Genomic DNA, 19,730 nt, shown 5'->3' on the forward strand with positions numbered 1-19,730 from the left:
AGGTGATGCCCAATGCTGAGTTTCTGATCAATCATATATTGAAATAAGGGTAACCAATAACCCAATTGCAAAATGACCTCTAGTTTGTATAGGGATTTAAACAACGTGTTCCACATAGGTCTTTCTGCCAAGTACAAATGAAAATATACCCTAAGGGAGCACAAATCATAGTCATTATAATGAAATTGACTAAACCAAGGATTTGATTGTTTAGGCAAGGAGTTCTTAGCACATGGAATTAGAGGAGGAATGGCAGAGATATTGGTAAATGTACTAAAAGATTCTCTAGATTCATGTTCAGAACAAGGCTTCTGATGATAAACCCAACAGTCAGATCATTGTCTTTCCAAGAAAGAGAGGGAGAAAATAAGGTAAGAAGCAACATTAAGTAAATGGGGCACAGGCCTGGTCAGACCATCTGGGGAAAGCACTCTGTCTCAGATGTTGGTTGCTTCTCTTCCTAGTCAATTTGATTTGGAAGCCTCCAGAATTTGTGCAGGACCAGAAGTCAAGAAGAGCCTTCTTGAGCTGTGAGACATATCTCCAACATTAAATGCCTTCAAGTTCTACAGCAGTGTCAGTGGTTAGGAGCCCTTGGTAAGGTGCTTTCCAATGGTGCTTGAGGACTTTCTTCCTCTGATGATGCTTCCAGAATACCCAATCACCAGGCTCTAGACTGTGACCAACAGGATTCTTTAGATTAGAATCCAATAAAGCTTCCTTAACATGTTGATGATAGACGAGTATATGACATTAGAAATTTAATATAGTTGGTCACACCAGCAGAAAACTAGAATCTAATATCCGCAAAGGTGCAAACATAATTTTTTCTCTCCAAAATTACATTCAATTTTTCCCCCAAAATAATGACAGTAAAACTAATTTATTTATATTAAAATCATGGCCTGACTAAATGAAAATAAGAATACTCCTCACTGGGAGTTTCTGAATTCTGGAGGGATCAGGTAGAAGGAAAAAGAAAATGTTTCATCTTTGTTCATAAAAGTATATCTTACCGAATTATTGATAGCTTAAGACAAAAGATTTCTTTAAATCTGGAAAAACAAACATTAGGGCATCCTGCTCAGTTCATGTAGTCCCAAGTAATTAATATTTGTTCTTGATCTTTTGTTAGCAGTTTTATGAAGCCATTAGTTTATCCATTAGAGTTCTATAATTTGTTACCCCATTCAGTTTTATGATCTGAAAGTTTATCAAAAAACTGTATTCTAGAGTAAATGTCAGAGTCCTTATCATGAATCTCACTGAAGATGAAACATATTTGCAAAAGCGTCAGTGAAAACAATAACTGAAAATTACAGAAGCCTTAAAATGGCATGGTTAAAAATCTGATTACAATGCAATTAACATCATTCAGAATGGAAGGAGAGATAAAAAGTTTCTCAGACAAGCAAAATTAAAGGACTTTGTCACCAAGAAACTAGTTTTACAAGAAATGTTAAGGGACTTATTTAAGTGAGAAAGAAAATACCACAAATATGAATAAGAAAATTATTTTTAAAAAGGCAATAAAACCACTGGTAAAGGCAAAAATACAGTAAAGGTAGCAGATCAACCACCTATGAAGATAATATGAAGGTCAAAAGACAAAAGTATTCAAATTACCTACTTCAATGATAAGAGGATAATGGATACACACACACAAAATAACAGGTTATATATGATATTGAAAACATAAAATGTAGGAGGAGAGGAGTAAAAGAGTAGAGCTTTTAGAAAGAGGTCAAACTAAAGAGACCCTCAACTCAATATAGATTGCTATATATGTAGGTTGCTACATATAAACCTCACGGTAATCACAAACCAGAAACCTATAATAAATACACAAATAACTAAGAGAAAGGAACCTGGACATTATACTAATGAAAGTCATCAAATCACAATGGAAGAGAGTAAGAGAAGAAAGGAGCAGAGAAGAATTATTAAAACACCTAGAAAAATAGTAACAAAGTGGCAATACATACATACTTATCAATAGCTACTTTAAATGTCAATGAACTAAACACTCCAATCAAAAGACATAAGGTAGCCGACTGAAGAAAAACAAGACCCATATATATATATGCTGCCTACAAGAGACACACTTCAGACCTAAAGACACTCACAAACTGAAAGTGAAGGGATGGAAAAAGACACTCCATGCAAATGACAAGGGAAAGAAAACTGAGTTAGCAATACTTAGACAAAAGAGACTTTAAAACAAAAACTGTAACAAGAGACAAAGAAGGGCACTACATAACGATGAAAGGAGCAATCCAACAAGAGGATCTTACACTTGTAAATATCTATGCCCCCAACACAGGAGCACCTAAATATATAAACCAATTATTAACAGACATAAAAGGAGAAATAGACAGTAAGAAAATAATAGTAGGGGACTTTAACACTCCACTTACACCAATGGATAGACCATCCAAACAGAAGATCAATAAAGAAACGTTGGCCTTAAAAGGTACATTAGGCCAGATGGATTTAGTAGGTATACATAGAACATTCCGTCCAAAAACTGCAGAATACACATTATTTTCAAATGCACACAAAACATTCTCCAGGATTGATCACATATTAGGCGACAAAACAAGTCTCAATAAATTTAAGAATATCAAAGTAATACCAACCATCTTTTTTGACCACAAATATATGAAACTAGAAATCAACTATGGGAAGAAAATAAGAAAAGCCACAAATATGTGGAGATTAAACAAACTGCCACTGAACAATGATTGGGTCAATGAGACATCAAAGGAGAAACAAAACAATACCTGGAGACAAAGGAAAATGAAAATACAACATGCCAAAATCTATGGGATACAGGAAAAGTGGTTCTAAGAGGGAAGTTTATAGCAATACAGGCCTATCTCAATAAACAAGAAAAATCTCAAATAAACGATTTAAGTGCATCCAAAGGAACTGAAAAAATAAGAACAAACAAAGCCCAAAATAAGTAGAAGTAAGGAAATAATAAAAATAAGAGCAGAAATAAATGAAATAGAGACTAGCAAAAAGTCAGTGCAACAAAGAGCTAGTTCTATGAAAAGAAAATTGACAAAACTTTAGCTAGACTCACCAAGAAAAAAAAAGAGGGAAGTCTCAAATTAATAAAATCAGAAATGAAAAAGGAGAAATTACAATGGACACCTCAGAAATACAAAAGATTATAAGAAAATACTACAAAAAGCTATATGCCAACAAATTGGACAATCTAGAAGAAGTGGATAAATTCTTAGAATCATACAACCTTACAGAAAAGAATCAAGAAGAGGTAGAGAATTTGAGCAAACAAATCACCAGTAAGGAAATCAAAACAGTAATCAAAAATCTCCCAAAAAATAAAAGTCCAGGACCAAATGGCTTCTCTGGTGAATTCTACAAAACATTCAAAGAAGATTTAATAACTATCCTTCCCAAACTCTCTGAAAAAATTGAAGAGGATGGGAGCCTTCCTAACTTCCTAATGAAGCCAACATTACCCTGATACCAAAGCCTGACAAGGACAACACAAAAAAAAGAATTATACACGCTAATATTACTGATGAAGATTGATGCAAAAATCCTCAACAAAATGCTAGCAAATCGAGTACAATACATTAAAAAGATCATCCACTATGATCAAGTGGGATTTATTCCAGGGATGCAGGGATGGCTCAACATCCACAAATTAATCAACGGGACACACCATATTAACAACATGAAGAATAAAAATCACATGATCATCTCAATAGATGCAGAGAAAACATTTGACAAGATGTAGCATCCATTTATGACAAAAAACTCTGAATAAAATGGGTATAGAAAGAAAGTACCTCAAGATAATAAAGGCTATATATGACAAACACACAGCTAATAACCTTCTCAATGGAGAAAAACTGAAAGCTACCCCTCCAAGAACAGGAACCAGACAAAGATGCCCACTTTCACCACTCTCATTTAACATAGTATTGGAAGTCTTAGCCAGAGCAATCAGACAAGACAAAGAAAGAAAAGGGAACTAAATTGAAAAGGAAGAAGTGAAACTGTCGTTATTTGTAGGTGACATGTTTTATATATAGAAAACCCTAAAGAATCCACAAAAAAACTTTTATAAATAATGAAAGAATACAGTCAAGTTGCAGGATAAAAAAAATCAACATACAAAAATCAGTTGCGTTTCCATACACTAACAACGAAGTAGTAGAAAGAGAAATTAAGAATACAATCCCATTTACACTTGCAAAAAAAAGAATAAAATATCTAGCAATAAACTTAACCAAAGAGGTGAAAGATCTGTACACTGAAAACTATAAAACATTTTTGAAAGAAATTGAAGAATATAAAAAGAAATGGAAAGATATTCTGTGCTTTTGGATTGAAAGAATTAAGATAGTTAAAATATCCATACTTTCTAAAGCAATCTACTGATTCAATGCAATCCCTCTCAAACTTTCAATAACATTTTTCAGAGAAATAGAACAAAGAATCCTAAAATTCATGTGGAAGAACAAAAGACCCTGAATAGTCAGATATTTCTCTGAGACTTTCTTCATTTCTTTTCAGCGTTAGTTCTCTCTCCTCCTCCATCTGAAGCATTTCTATAGTTCTGTTCTCTATATTACTGATTAGTTCCTTCTTGATATCAGTCCACTGTTCAGGGAATCCATATTCTTCTTGATCTCATCTATTTTGTTTTTCATCTCCAATACTTCTGATTCTTTCTTCTTTATAGTTTCAATCTCTTGGTGAAGTAACTCCTGAAATCATTGAACTGTCTATCTACATTTCTTTTAACTCATTGAGTTTTTAATGATTAGCTATTTTGAATTCTTTGTCATTTAGGTTATAGATTTCTGTGTCTTCAGGATTGATTTTTGGGTACTTGTGACTTTTTTTCTGGTCTGGATATTTAACATATATTTTCATACTGCTAGATGGTGTGAATTTGTGCTTCCACAATGTGGTAGAATTTGATTGCCTCTTCAACTTGTTGCCACTGGTTGGGAGGTCAAGAGCTGTATGTTCTGAGACCACTACAATCCACAGCACAGGTCCCAGACACTGAACTGGGGTGGCAGGTGGAGGGGAAAGACAATTTCTCCTGCATGCTCTTGGGGGCTTCTCATTCTGTCCTCACTGTCTGCCCTCCTGGGGTGTTAGCTTGATGAAGATACCCCTGAGATAGCTAGTCACCCCTGTGTGGGGTTTTCAACTGGACTGTGAGGGACCTTGGACATCGATGGTGTTTCAGGGAGGGCCACCACCCCTTCTTCCCTTTCCTGTCAGAAGCCACATGCAATCCCTGGGTCACTGCCCTTTGGGGTGGAAGAGAAGCTTTCTCTTGCCTCATTCCACTTCCTTGGTGGGGGGTGCTCCAGCCTCTCCACCTCCTGACATATGGCTGCGTGGTTCTCTTAGATGTCTTTTGTGTTGTGTAGATGTCCTTTGCTGGAATATGAATGGCCTTTTCATTGTATTTTTGGGGAGAGCGTTTACAAGGATAGCTCACTCTGCCATGATTCTGATGTCACTCTCTGCTCATGGTCCTGAACCTACCCCACCACCGAGTCCTCAGACATAACTGGGTCCTTGGGGATCACTTCTGGATTCCTGAAATGACCCTTTTATCACTGTATAGTGACCTTTGTCTCTTATGACAGTTGTTGGCTTAAAGTCTATTTTATCTGAAATAAGTATGACCCATCCTGCTCTCTTTTGGTTCCCACTGGCATGGAATATCTTTTTCCATTCCTTTGCTTTCAGCCTGTGTGTGTCCTTAAATACAAAATGAAGTTCCTGTACACAGCATTTGCTTGATTCTTTTTTTTAAAATCCATCAGCCACACTATGTCTTTTGACTGGAGAGTTTAATCCATTTAGCATCAAAAGTAATTATTGTTAACTAATTTATTACCATGGCGATTATGTTCATTGTTTTCTCTCTGATTGTCATTGTATTGTCCATATTGCCCTCTCCTGTGGTTATTCATTGTGATTTATTGATTTTTCTGCAGCAATTTGCTTTGATCCCTTTTTCTTTTTTGAATCTTCTATAAGTAATGTCTTTCTGGTTACCATGAAGCTTACTAAAGCACTTTATAGTTGTAACAGTCTATTTGAAACTTATAACTTAGTTTTGATTGCATATCTAAACTCTTCACTTTTCCTTCTATCTCCTCACCCTTTATATTACGGAAATCACACTTTACCTCTTTTTGCACTTTGTATCCCTTACCTGTATGTATTTATACTTAATTTTAATACTTTTGACTTTTAAATTTTATACTAGAATTAAAAGTGATTTACACGTGATCATTAGATCATAACAATATTCTGTATTTGTGTATAAATTTACCTTTACCCATGACTTTTATACTTTCAAATGCTTTTATGTTGCTGTTTAGCATCTTCTTGTTTCTATAGGTAAAATTCTTTTTAGCACTGTTTGTAAGATAGATTGAGTGGTGATGAAGTCCATCAGCTTGTGTTTGTCTAGGAAAGTCTTATCTATCTTTTCTGTTTCATAAGCATTTGAAACTTTATTGTAAGAACCACTTTAAAGAACTGAGTGTTTTGAAGCAGGGGCTTCAAAAGAGCTGCCCTACATGTTGGTTTTAAACCTTTTCTTTGTCAATTGTCAGTTCATCTCATACAGTTTCTCATCCTCAGCCATATGACCAATAATGTGTTTCTACTCTTTCATCACATGGCTGTTGAAATTATATGTACACAGCAGCAAAATTGGTTTTGCATATTGTTTCTAATTTTCTTATGATAATTTCTTAAATATAGACTTGTTGAATAATTCCCTTCCTTTTTTAGGGATAGTTTTGATTGGTGTGGTATCCTTGGTTGGCTGTGTTTTCATTCAGGACTTTGAATCATCCCACTCTCTTCTGGCCGGCAAGGTTTCTGTTGAAACACCTACTTATAGTCTGATGGGACATCCTTGTACGTAGTGAGCTGCTTTTCAACTGGCAGTTTCAAAATTCTATTTGTTTTTGATTTTGACAATTTGATTATAATGTGTCTCAGTGTAGATTTCTTCAGTCCATCTAAATGGGCTTCTTTGGGCTTCATGAAACTGGATGTATATTTATCTCCTCAGGTTCAGAACAATAACGGCCATTATTTCTTTCATGAACTTTCTACCCAGAGTAATTTCAGAGTACTGGGCCTACACTCTCATTCAGTGGTCTATAGACCAGCAATGAACACCTGAGGCTAAGGGTCGGTGTCTGGAATGATAACCTTGTCAGTGTGCATTTTCTCCATGAATCTCCTCACACAATCCATGCTGGGCTCAGGATCCATTTACCCCCAGTGTCCCTTGCACTGAAGCAGTGCTCCAGACCTCTGATTCCACAACACTTCCTCCAGCCTTAATTAAGATTCTCAGATCCATCCATGCCCATGACAGGAAATTTTCCTCCCACTGGGGACTTCCCAATGGTATATGTGTTCCACTAACAATGTATGGAAGTAATCTCCTCCATCAGCCAAGACACTGAGTATTGTGTATGTTCAGTTTTTCCCCATTTGTGTCTTGACTAATTGGGCTTTTCCCTGGGAAAGTCAAAAGTCACTAGTGATGACCCCACTAAGCAAACTGACATCTCTCTGTTTTCCCCACCTTAGCCACCTTGGAGTCTTTTTTTTTTAAGTTAATTTTTATTGAGTTTATGATAACTTACAATCTTGTAAAATTTCAGTTGTACATTATTGTTTGTCAGTTGTGTTTTAGGTGCACCCCTTCACCCTTTGTGCCCACGCCCTACCACCTCTTTCCCCTGGTAGCCACTGATCTGTTCTCTTTGTCTACATGTTTAACTTCCTCATATGAGTGGAGTCACACAGAGATTGTCTTTCTGTATCTAGTTTATTTCACTTAACATAATTCCCTCAAGGTCTATCCATGTTGTTGTGAATGGGACAATTTTATTCTTTTTTATGGCTGAGTAGTATTCCATTGTATATATATACCATGTCTTCTTTATCAAATCATCAGTTGATGGGCAGTTAGGTTGCTTCCACGTCTTTGCTATTGTACATAATGCTGCAATGACCACAGGGGTGCATGGGACTTTTGGAATTGCTGACTTCAAGTTCTTTGGATAGATACCCAGTAGGGGGGTGGCTGGGTCATATGGTATTTCTATTTTGAATTTTTTGAGAAATCTCCATACTGTTTTCCATAGTGGCTGCACCAGTTTTCATTCCCACCAGCAGTGTATGAGGGTTTCTTTTTCTCCTCAACCTCTCCAACATTTGTTACTTTTAGTTTTGGTTATTTTTGCCATTCTCATGGGTGTAAGGTGGTATCTTAGAGTAGTTTTGATTTGCATTTCCCTGACGATCAGTGATGGTGAACATCTTTACATGTTCCTATTGGCCATCCATATATCTTCTTTGGAGAAATGTCTGATTGTGTCTCCTGCCCATTTTTCAATTTGGTTGTTTGATTTTTTGTTGTTCATTGTGTGAGTTCTTTACATATTATGGAGATTAATGCTTTGCCACATATATGACTTGCAAATATTTTTTCCCAATTAGTGGGCTGTTTTTTTGTTTCAATCCTGTTTTCCCTTGACTTGAAGAAGCTCTTTAGTCTGATGAAGTCCCATTTGTTTATACTTTCTATTGTTTCTCTTGTCTGAGAAGACATGGTGTCTGAAAAGATCCTTCTAATACTGATGTCAAAGAGTGTACTGCCTGTACTTTCTTCTAGAAGCCTTATGATATCAGGTCTTACCTTTGAGTCTTTGATCCATTTGAGTTTACTTTTGTGAGTGGTGAAAAAGAATGGTCAATTTTCATTCTTTTACATGTGGCTTTCCAGTTTTCCCAGCACCATTTGTTGAAAAGGCTTTCTTTTCTCCATTGTAAGGCCCACAGCTCCTTTGTCAAAGATTAGCTGTCCATAGGTGTGTGGTTTTATTTCTGGGCTTTCAATTCTGTTCCCTTGATCTGTGCACCTGTTTTTGTACCAGTACCATGCTGTTTCGATTACTGTAGCTTTGTAGTATGTCTTGAAGTCAGGAATTGTGATGCCTCCAGCTTTGTTCTTTTGTCTCAGGATTGCTTTAGCAATTTTGGGTCTTTTCTTGCCCCATATGAATTTTAGGATAATTTGTTCTATTTCTGTGAAGAATGACATTGGGATTCTGATTGGGATCGTGCTGAATTTGAGGATTGCTTTAGGTAGTATGGACACTTTTGCTACGTTTATTCTTCCAATCCACATGCATGGAATGTCTTTCCTTCTCTTTACATCCTCATCAATTTCCTTCAGGAAAGCCTTGTAGTTTTCATTGTATAGGTCTTTCACTTCCTTAGATAAATTCACCCCAAGGTATTTTATTCTTTTTATTGCAATTGTGAACAGTATTGTGTTCTTGAGTTCTTTTTCTGTTAGTTCATTATTAAAGTATGGAAATGCTACTGATTTATGTAAGTTGATTTTATACCCTGCAACTTTGATGTCATTGTTGATCATTTCTAAAACTTTTCTGATGGATTCTTTGGGGTTTTCTATATATAAGATCATGTCATCTGCAAACAGCAAGACTTTCACTTCTTCCCTCCCTATTTGGATTCCTTTCTCTTCCCTAATTGCTCTGGCCAAAATCTCCAGTACTATGTTGAATAAGAGTGATGATAGAGGGGAGCCTTGTCTCATTCCTGTCCCCAGGGGGATAGTGCTCAGTTTTTGCCCATTGAGTATGATGTTGACTGTGGGTTTATCATGAATTGCCTTTATTATGTTGAGGTAATTTCCTTCTATCCCCATTTTGTTCAGAGTTTTTATCATAAATGGTTGTTGGATCTTGTCAAATGCTTAATCTGCATCTATTGAGATGATCATGTGGTTTTTATTCCTCAGTTTGTTGATGTGGTTTATCACATTGATTGATTTGCAGATGTTGAACCATCCCTGTGTCCCTGGTATGAGTCTCACTTGATCATGATGTATGATCCTTTGGATGTATTGCTGAATTCGGGTTTCCAAAATTTTGTTGAGAATTTTTGCATCTATGTTCATCAGCGATATTGGCCTGTAGTTCTCCTTTTTCATGCTGTCCTTTTCAGGCTTTGGTATCAGCGTGATGTTGGCCTCATAGAATGTGTTAGGAAGTGTTCCATCCTCCCTAATTTTTTCGAATAGCTTGAAAAGTATAGGTATTAGTTAGATCTTCTCTGAAAGTTTGGTAGAATTCCCCATGAAAGCCGTCTGGTCCTGGGGTTTTATTCTTTGGGATACTTTTGATTGCTGTTTCAATCTCTTTCCTTGTGATTGGTCTATTCAGATTGTCTGCTTCTTCTTGACTTAGCTTCGGGAGATTGTAAGAGTCTAAGAATTTATCTATTTCCTCTAGGTTATCCATTTGGTTGGCATATAGTTTTTCATAGTATTCTCTTATAATCTGTTGTATTTCTGTGGAGTCTGTTGTTATTTCTCCTCTTTCATTTCTGATTTTGTTTATTTGAGCTTCCTCTCCTTTTTTCTTTGTAAATCTGGCTAGGGGTTTGTCAATTTTATTTATCTTCTCAAAGAACTACCTCTTTGTTTCACCGATCCTTTCTACTGCCTTTTTTGTTTTAATAGCGTTTATTTCTGCTCTGATTTTTACTATTTCTCTCCTTCTGCTGACTTTGGGCTTTGTTTGTCCTTTCTCTTATTCAGTTGGGGTAATTTGTGATTGATTATTTGGGGTTTTTCTTGTTTGTTAAGGTGTGCCTGTATTGTGATGAATTTCCCTCTTACTACAGCTTTTGCTGTATCCCATATGAGTTGGTATGGCATGCTATCATTTTCATTTGTCTCCAGTTATTTTTTGATTTCTTCTTTAATTTCTTAATGATCATTGCTTGTTCAGTAGCATGTTGTTTAGTCTCCATATCTTGGTCCCTTTCTCAGCTTTTTTCTTGTAATCATTTTCTAACTTTATAGCATTATGATCAGAGAAGATTCTTGTTATTATTTCAATTTTTTTTTTAATTTACAGAGGCTTGCCTTGTTTCCCAACATATGGTGTATCCTTGAGAATGTTCCGTGCACACTTGAGAAGAATGTGTATTCTGCTGTTTTTGGATGCAGTGCTCTATATATGTCTATTAAGTCCAACTGTTTTAGCTTGTCATTTAATTCCACTGTTATTGATTTTCTGTCTGGATGATCTGTCCAATGATGTGAGTGAGGTGTTGTGGTCCCCCACTATTATTGCGTCATTTTTGACATCTTCTTTTAGGTTTGTTAATAGTTGCTTTATGAACTTTGGTGCTCCTGTGTTGGGTGCATAGATGTTTATAATCATTATTTCTTCTTGATGTAGTGTCCCTTTGATCATTCTATGCTGACCCTCTTTATCTCTCTTTACCTGCCTTATTTTGAAATCTACTTTGTCTGATATAAGTATTGTGACACTGGCTTTCTTTTGTTTGCCATTAGCTCGGAGTATCATCTTCCACCCCTTCACTCTGAGCCTGTATTTGTCATCGGAGCTGAGGTGTGTATTCTGGAGGCAAAAAATTGTTGGATCTTGTTCTTTAATCCATCTTGCCACTCTGTGTCTTTTTATTGGAGAGTTCAATCCGTTTATATTGAGGGTGATTATTGATGTATGAGGGCTTAATGCTGTCATTCTGTCACTCTTTTTCTGGTTTTCCTGCATTTCCTTTTTTTCTTGTCCTGTGTGTTTTGGTCTACCCATTGACTTCTGCGATTTCTTATGCTGTGTTTCTTAGCTTTTTCCTTATTTATTTTTTGTGGCTCTGTTCTGTTTTTCAGTTTAGTGGCTACCCTGAAATTTGTATTCAGAATCTTGTGCATAACATAGTCCATTTTCTGGTGCCCTCTTATTTCCTTAGCCTAAACTGATTCAGTCCATTTCCTCCTCCCCTCCTAAGTTATTATTTTCATGTCTTATTCCAACTTGTGTTGTGAGTTTGTCGTTAAAGTGACAAGATTGTCTTTGTTTTTGGTGTTTTCCTTCCCTTTATCCTAATACTATAGTTGAATATTTACTATCCTATTCTAATTCTATTTGTCTCCTTACTCTGTGTTTTATGACCCATTTCTCCTTTTTTTTCTTTTTCAGGTATGAGGGCCTCCTTGAGGATTTCATGAGGTGGCGGGGGGGGGGGGCCTCAGGCTGTGAAGTCCCTTAGCTTCTGTTTATCTGGGAAAGTTTTAATTTCTCCCTCATATCTGAAGGATATTTTTGCTGGATAGAGTATCCTTGGCTGAAGATTTTTATCTTTCAAAATTTTGAATATGTCATTCCACTCTCTCCTAGCTTGTAAGGTTTCTGCAGAGAAATACACACAAAGTCTGACAGGTGTTCCTTTGTAGTTTATTTTCTCCTGCCTTACTTCCCTGAGTATTCTTTCTTCATCATTCATTTTTGCCAGTTTTACTACTATATGCCTTGCAGTAGGTCTTTTTACATTGACATATCTAGGAGATCTGAACACTTCCTCCACACACATATCTCTCTCATTCCCTCGATTTGGGTTGTTCTCTACTATTATTTCTTTGAGCACACTTTCTACTTCCTTCTCCTTTTCTTCACCTTCTTGGATACCTATAATTCTCATGTTGCATTTTCTCATTGAGTCGGCTATTTCTCAGAGGTTTTCTTCGTTCCTTTTTAGTCTTAATTCTCTCTCTTCCTCTGTCCGGAACCATTCAGCCTGTCTATCTTTGATTATGCTGATTTTCTCCTCTATGGTGTCCACACAGGCATTCAGGGAATCCGTATTTCGTTTTATCTGATCCATTGTATTTTTCATCTCTAATATTTCTTTATTTTTTTAAGATTGGCACCTGGCCTAACAACTGTTGACAATCTTTTTTCTTTTCTGCTTTATATCCCCAAAACCCCCCTGTACACAGTTGTATATCTTAGTTGCAGGTCCTTCTAGTTGTGGGATGTGGGATGCCACCTCAACATGGCCTGACAAGTGGTGCCATGTCCGCGTCCAGGATCTGAACCCTGGGCCGCCGCAGTGGAGTGTGCGAACTTAACCACTCGGCCACGGAGCCAGCCCCATCTCTAGTATTTCTGATTGACTCATCTTTATAGTTTCAATCTCTTTTGTGAAGTAACTCCAGAACATGTTGTATTGTTTCTCTATATTTTCTTTTATCTCATTTAGTTTTTTGATGATGGCTATTCTGAATTCATTGTCACTTAGTTTTCTTATTTCCAAGTCCTCAGGACATAATTCAGTGTTTTTATTGTTTTCCTTCTGGTCTGGAGCTTTTATGAATTGTTTGATGCTAGAAGAACGATTTTTCCACATAGTGATATTATGCAGTTGCAGTTACAGCCTATCCACAGTGGATGGGGGTCGACAGCCATGTATTCTGAACCCTCTGCCTTCAGCCAAGAGGGCGAGGAACAGCATGGGTTGGGGGGGTCACTTTGTTTTGCACGTGGACCCCAGTTTACCAATCAGCTCTGGCTATCTGGTCTCCTGGGGTTTGGGCTTGATGGGGTCACCCCCATGCACAAGCATTTGCCCTGTTAGAGGGCTTCCCTCTAGGCTGCAGGGGCCCTAGAGTGTCCTGGTTGATCCTGAGGATGTGCAGCCCCTCCCCCACTCTTTCCCTCACAGTGCCTCCCATGGCAGCAATCCCAGTTTTTAGAGGAAGGAGTGAAGTTCTCTCTTACCCCATTCCAGCTCCTCTGAGGGGGGCTCCAGCCTCTCTGCCCTCCATCCTTTGGCTGCGTGGGTCTCTGAGGATTCCTGTGCTAATAGGATAATTCTTTTGGAATATGGTTGCTCCTTTTTGTTGTATGTTGGAGGGGAGAGAGTCCCAGGCAAGTGCACTCTGCCATGACACTGACTTCCCACATTGGGGTCTTTTGTGCCTCCTCCCATCACTGAGCCAACACTCCACTGGTCCGTGTGAGTTTCCCAGTGGTCTTCAGGCATGCAATGGGCTGCACTGCTTATACCTCAAATCCTTTTCATACCGTCTCATCACCCTCAAGCTACTTTGAACCCTTCTTCTGGAATGCTCATTCCTTAGGCAGTTTTGGGAGCTTTCAACTACATTGCCCTACCTGGTGGTAAGGTCCATTTTCAACTGCATGGACGTGACATATTTGGCTATGGGAAGTTCCTCAGAGCCCACCTCATAGTTTTGGACCCTCAACCGCCTGCCACTGGGCACAGGGATTCTGCCACTGATGCTTCCTTTTGTGCCCGTCTCCAATATTTCTTTCACACTCCAATCTGCCTGACCATCTGGTAGTTGCTGGTGCTGTCAAAACAATCCACCATTGTTCACTTCAACTCTGCATAGTAATGTAGGCACCAACCCCTCTGACAGACACTCTCCACCTTTATCACCAGACAAGTGGTGCACTCTGGAAACACATGAACATCTAAACAGGTGCCCTCACTCCCCTGGGGGACCTCAGTGATGTCCCTAGGGTGATGGATGCCAAAGTGGTCAAAGTGCTGAGACTGAAGAGGGGGTGGGACATTCCTGGGCTTGCCAGATGTTGAGGTTTACTTTTGATTCTGTTCTCCTGAGGAGGTACCTCCTTGGTGCTGCCATTACTCAGAATCCTGAGGCCTTCCCTCCCTACTAAACTGGTGACAAGTATAACAGAGAGTGGGAATTTCAGTGACTTCAGCCATTTGTGTGCTTCTCATTCTCCCACACTGGGTCTTCCACTGCTCCATCAAAGCTTCCACTCCTCCCTGGGAAAACACACACACCCCTCATCACATGGGCCAGGGTCCATCTCTGAGCAGATATGATCTTCTGCATATAGTATAGTCCATCTTTAGTGCTTGCATCCAAATCTCTTCTGTTTCCTCTCCTCTTGGGGTCTGAGAGAGAGAGAGAGAGTGTACTGAGGTCCCCATTTCTTGGGAACAGACAGAGCCAGCATCTCCTTCCTCCCCAGTGTGGATGCACTGAAAGCACCAAGAATGCGCATGGCCCTTGGGTTCTTAATAAATAATAGTGTGTGTGTTTGTATGTATAACATGTGGGATCCTTTAATATCTTCATCCCAGGAAAGGATCCATTTTCCTGGGCCTAACGATATCACAGATCCTGAGGTTTTTTGGAGAAGAGGGATGGGAGTGTCTCACTATGAGTTTCGGGAGTCAAATATTTTGACCCCTTCTCTGAAATAATATATTAAATATTATATCTTTCAACTTCATTGGTTAAAGATGAATATACCTCACACTGGTTCTTTGGTATAGATGCATTATTACCATAGTGACTTTGGGTTAATATTTTTAAAGAAATGGTAACATTGTTATGGAACTTTAAAGGTCTTGTGTGCCTATTTCCCTTTACATATTATGCCTGGTGGAAGAGCCAGGCCTGGTGGGAGCTGAATTGTCCTGAGAAAGGGGCAAGGGTCTTCCTGTGTGAGAGGACAGCCTGGGAAGGAAGAGGAACCTGCCAAGGTGTGAGCAGAAGGGTTGGCACTAACTTATCCCTGGTGAGAGGATTGTGGGGACTGAAACTGTAAAGAAAGTTATGAATCAGCGACAACTCACTTGCTTTGCTCCTACAGAACACTTACAGAACACTGCTACAGGACACTCACATTTCCCTCAAAATTTATTGCTGTGTAAAACATTGTGGGAATGAAAGAATGGACCACATTACCACTTGCAGGGACAGGAATGGGGGCATCACACAATGTAAGGGGGCCCCAAAAACATCAGTAATTAGGGTACATAACATTTTAATAAAATATTTTAAAAAATCAAAGTAATGCAATATATCAAATTTTAAAGCCAATACAGGATTCACTCCTGCTTTGCACGAGTCACCTCCCTGGCTGGCTCTGTCCCCAGCCCTGCACACTTGGGTCAGGGACAGAGAGAGCCGAGAGAGGAGCCTCACCATGGAGCACAGGGCTCAGAGTGGAGACGAAGCCTGCAGTGGGTCAGGAACCTGATCAGGACCTAACCAGCAGAACCTCAGTGCCTGAGAGTGTCAGAGACAGTGCTGGGGGAGACAGGGTGATTAGGGAGGAAAGTCACTTTTCCAGAGATAGGATCAAGGTTGAGCTAATGATGGGAAGGAACAAAGGCTTTTCAGATTCTTCAATCCCTGACACATCAGATCTTAACAAATATATGTGTGTGTGCACACACATGCGATCTATGAGGCTCTCTCAAGCCTCCATTTTAATCAGGTGACAAAAAAAGAACATAGTTTTGCAGATACTTTATTGAAATGAAAATGTAAATGAGGTTTCAACAGTTGTCTTGCAGTTTTTAGGTCAAAAGCAAGAAAAGAAAGTAAAATTGTGGTTTATAGCAGTTGACAGTTGGTTTCTGACCATTCTCTGTAGTCCTCTGAGCCAAAGGTCTTGTGGAAAGTTAAAATAGTGCACAGTATGCACTATTGTACATTGAATTCTGGAAAACAAACACAGAGAGGTCACTTAGATTTTCAATTCTCTCTTACAAGTTAAAGTTCTGAAAAAGAAACATTCTTCCTCCTTGTTTTCCTGGGTTTGTCCACACACATCTGAAATCCAAGAAAGTTATTGCTGGAAATAGCACTAACTATGAAGAAGGGGATCTTTTTTGCTGATCGTTCCTACAAGTTAGTGGCTTCTTGACAATCAGATGTGTTTTACTTTGATAGAAAATGTGTGCATGTGTGAGTGTGTGTATGAGTGTGTATATGCTTGTGTACTGTGGAGCTGAGCATTAGGTAAGAGTTTTCCTGAGTGATCTTTTCCCTCTTTTGTCTTTTTCCTTTATCATTCGCTAAAAATTCCACAAAGAGAGAGAAGAATCAACACTGGGACCCTCATGTCTTTCTTGATGTCCAAGTCATCAGACTCACAAAATTCAGACAACAAAATTCAGAGATAAAATGAGGCATGTTCTCCATCGATTTGGCATAATTAGGACCTTGCTTGTCCCTACCCAGTGGGTTAAAAGTGCATCAGAAAAACGGAAATTACCATCATCGTTCTGAAATCGTTCAGAGTTTCGTTTGACTGTTTGAGATAACACTGCTTCAGTTGTATTGCAGCCTTCTCAGTGGCTTCATCCGGTATGAACTCTTGAACGGCTTCTACATATTCAGCTGGAGACAGTTCAGCAGTAATTGTCTTTTCAACCACATCCTCAAGAAGTTGGCAGCCAGATCCTGGATGAGAGCATGCAAAAATGGACTCAATTAGGGAAGTATGAACCCCTTTTGGAGCATAACTATGATGTTTGTCATATTCTTACATTCCAGTAGAAATATACATTCAGAAAGATTATGGTGAATGGTCTTGAGTTCTCAATCCTAGGAGAGTAGACTAAGGATCTGGGATTTCCTTTAAACTGTAAAATATCTACCCTCCCCAACCTTCCTGCCTCCCCAACCCAAAGAAGCCCAATATTTTGTAACCACGATTAAGGAGGATGCTCGAGAAATGAGATGCTCTGATTTAGTACCACGTACTCAACATTATCTCATCTTCCTTTGTTCAGAGTCACGTGATGCTTCACTTTTATCATCAGAGCAGCAAGTAGGAGTTCCAAGTATTATAGATGTATTGACTTTAGGATACTGTCCATTAGCTCTATTGACACTAATTATTTTCTGCAAAAAAAATAATGCTCAAATAAATTCTTGTTCATGGTTGATCTGTTGTCACCACTTAGGTTGTGTAGGGAAAAGGGCTCTAGTATTGCACTCACAATAGCCATATTTTCATCCTTGGCTCTGCAACTTTCTATTTAGTTGATCTTGAGCATATCACCTTCCCCACTCAATTATTTTATTGAACTCATAAAGGTTGATAGCATTGTATAAATTCGGGTGTACATTATTATTTATCAGTTTCTGTATAGACAGCTTCATTCTAACCACCAATACTCTAATTTTTATCCATCACCGTACATATGTGCACCCCTACGCCCTTCGCCCACCCCCAACAACCTTCCCATCTGGTAACCACTAATCTGTTCTCTTTATCTATGTGTTTGTTTATCTTCCACAGAGCATATCACCTTTAACACCTCTGCATGTAATTCAGGAACAAATGAGGTAGGATATTAAAAGAGTTTGGTAAATTGAACAAAGCACACCATGTGGCTTATCTATTAGTGAAGATCAGATTCTGGCTGCCAGGGCATTTTCCTCCCTCTGGATCTTCATTACCAGAAGGAGACCTTCAGAGGGTGTGAGCTCTCTCCAATCAGAGTTGATCATGAAGAGACTAGGAGGTAAGGGACATCCCAGTAGGCTCAAATCTATTCCACAAAAGTGTGAAGAGTGGATCCACATTTGGTGTGGGACGCTGGGTTATACATGTATGGGACTCTGGGTTACTGATGTACTCTGAGCCTTTTCTCCTGGGAGGTTTCCCATTTCTTTCCACATTGAAAGAATCTCCATGAGTGCCTCTTTCAGGAAACCCAGCTAGAGCCAATGTCAGGGGGCCAGAAAAGCATGTCTTTCCCTCCTCCCACTGAAATACCTAAGTCTAATATTCAAACCTAAGACTCACCCTGGTTTTCATGGAACCTGTGATGATGGGGACATGCTCTGAATAGCATGAGATGCTACATGCTGCTCCATGGTAGAGGAAAAGCCAGTGAGGGATCTACTTTAGCTTTGTAGAATTAATGATAATCTTTTGGCCTAGTACACCCAGACACATTATACCGGGCTGTTTTGTACTGGGGTTTGGGGACCAGGAATTCTTCCACAGGGAACTTGATGACAACCTTAAGCCCAAGGCCTGCCCTCCTTGTCAGTACTCACCTGCATAGCAGTAAAGTGGGAAGGCCACCAGCATGAGGACTGTCACCAGCTTCATGATGGAAGCAGCTGTTGTTCGCTGGTCTCTGACGTGGCAGGGATGAAGGGACTCACTCTGGTGGGGAGTACCCAGACCTCCTCCTTTTATTCTCCTGGTCACCACTTTAATCCCTCCCATAAATGAGGAAATGTGTCAGATGATAAACTTGGCATTGGGCCTGGAAACGACAGTGAGAATCAACCAGAACCCAGCCAGCCTGTGCTTTTTGTAGAAACCAAGGTGGTGGCGCTTTCTAGACCCCAAACAACTTGAGAAGTGCAATAACAATACAAAACTTTAGGTAAAATTAATGTAAAAGTCCTTTCTAAGTAAAAAAGCAAATTACACCATCATGAACCTGTGTTGTCATCCTGGTGTGTTTTTTTAAGTATTACTGTGGTCATCATTCTCTCCTCCTTGTCCTCCTCCTCCTCTTCTTCCTCCACTTCTTTCTCTTGCATTTCTCCTTCTTCTTCAAGGTACAAAAACTTCATGTCATGTGAGTCTGTTCCTGCTAGTTTACCAAGTACTTGGGCTCGTTGCAAGACCAGATACCTCCTCCAGGAGGCAGACTTCCCTCACCCATGGACACTTTTCACTCAAGTGCTTGACGTTTCGGCAATAATGTCTCAGCACTCTGAAGGTTGTTTTTGGAAAGAATCTCTCACTTACTTAACTCTATTTCCTAAATTCATCAATTAGAAAACAATGAATTAACTTTGCTTTATTTTTGTTATCTTTTTAAGATTTTTCTCCCACCGAGTCACAGGATGATGTGAAGTAGAACAGGTGATTGCTTAGGGGAAGCCATGCTGAATTGTGGAGGGTGATGGGATCTGGGCTCATGCAGGCGTAGGTTTGAATCTTGGATCCAATACCTAATCATGAAGTGTCTTCGGGCAAGTTAAAGCAGTGGTCACTCCAAGCTTCCTTTTC

General features: G+C 39.0%; 1 protein-coding gene across 1 annotated transcript; it reads right to left on the reverse strand.

The window, feature by feature from the left end:
* Nucleotides 1-16,192: 16,192 nt before the first annotated feature.
* Nucleotides 16,193-18,915, reverse strand: LOC103544916 (mammaglobin-A-like). Its single transcript, XM_008511689.2, has 3 exons — nucleotides 18,758-18,915; nucleotides 16,959-17,146; nucleotides 16,193-16,401 (listed from the first exon to the last, which is right to left on the reverse strand). Exons 1-3 carry the CDS (start codon nucleotides 18,810-18,812, stop codon nucleotides 16,363-16,365), a joined length of 282 nt encoding a protein of 93 aa, XP_008509911.1. The 5' UTR covers nucleotides 18,813-18,915; the 3' UTR covers nucleotides 16,193-16,362.
* Between the last annotated feature and the right edge of the window lie 815 nt (nucleotides 18,916-19,730).

This window comes from Equus przewalskii, chromosome 11 (genome assembly GCF_037783145.1).
Source record: "Equus przewalskii isolate Varuska chromosome 11, EquPr2, whole genome shotgun sequence".
Taxonomy (NCBI): domain Eukaryota; kingdom Metazoa; phylum Chordata; class Mammalia; order Perissodactyla; family Equidae; genus Equus; species Equus przewalskii.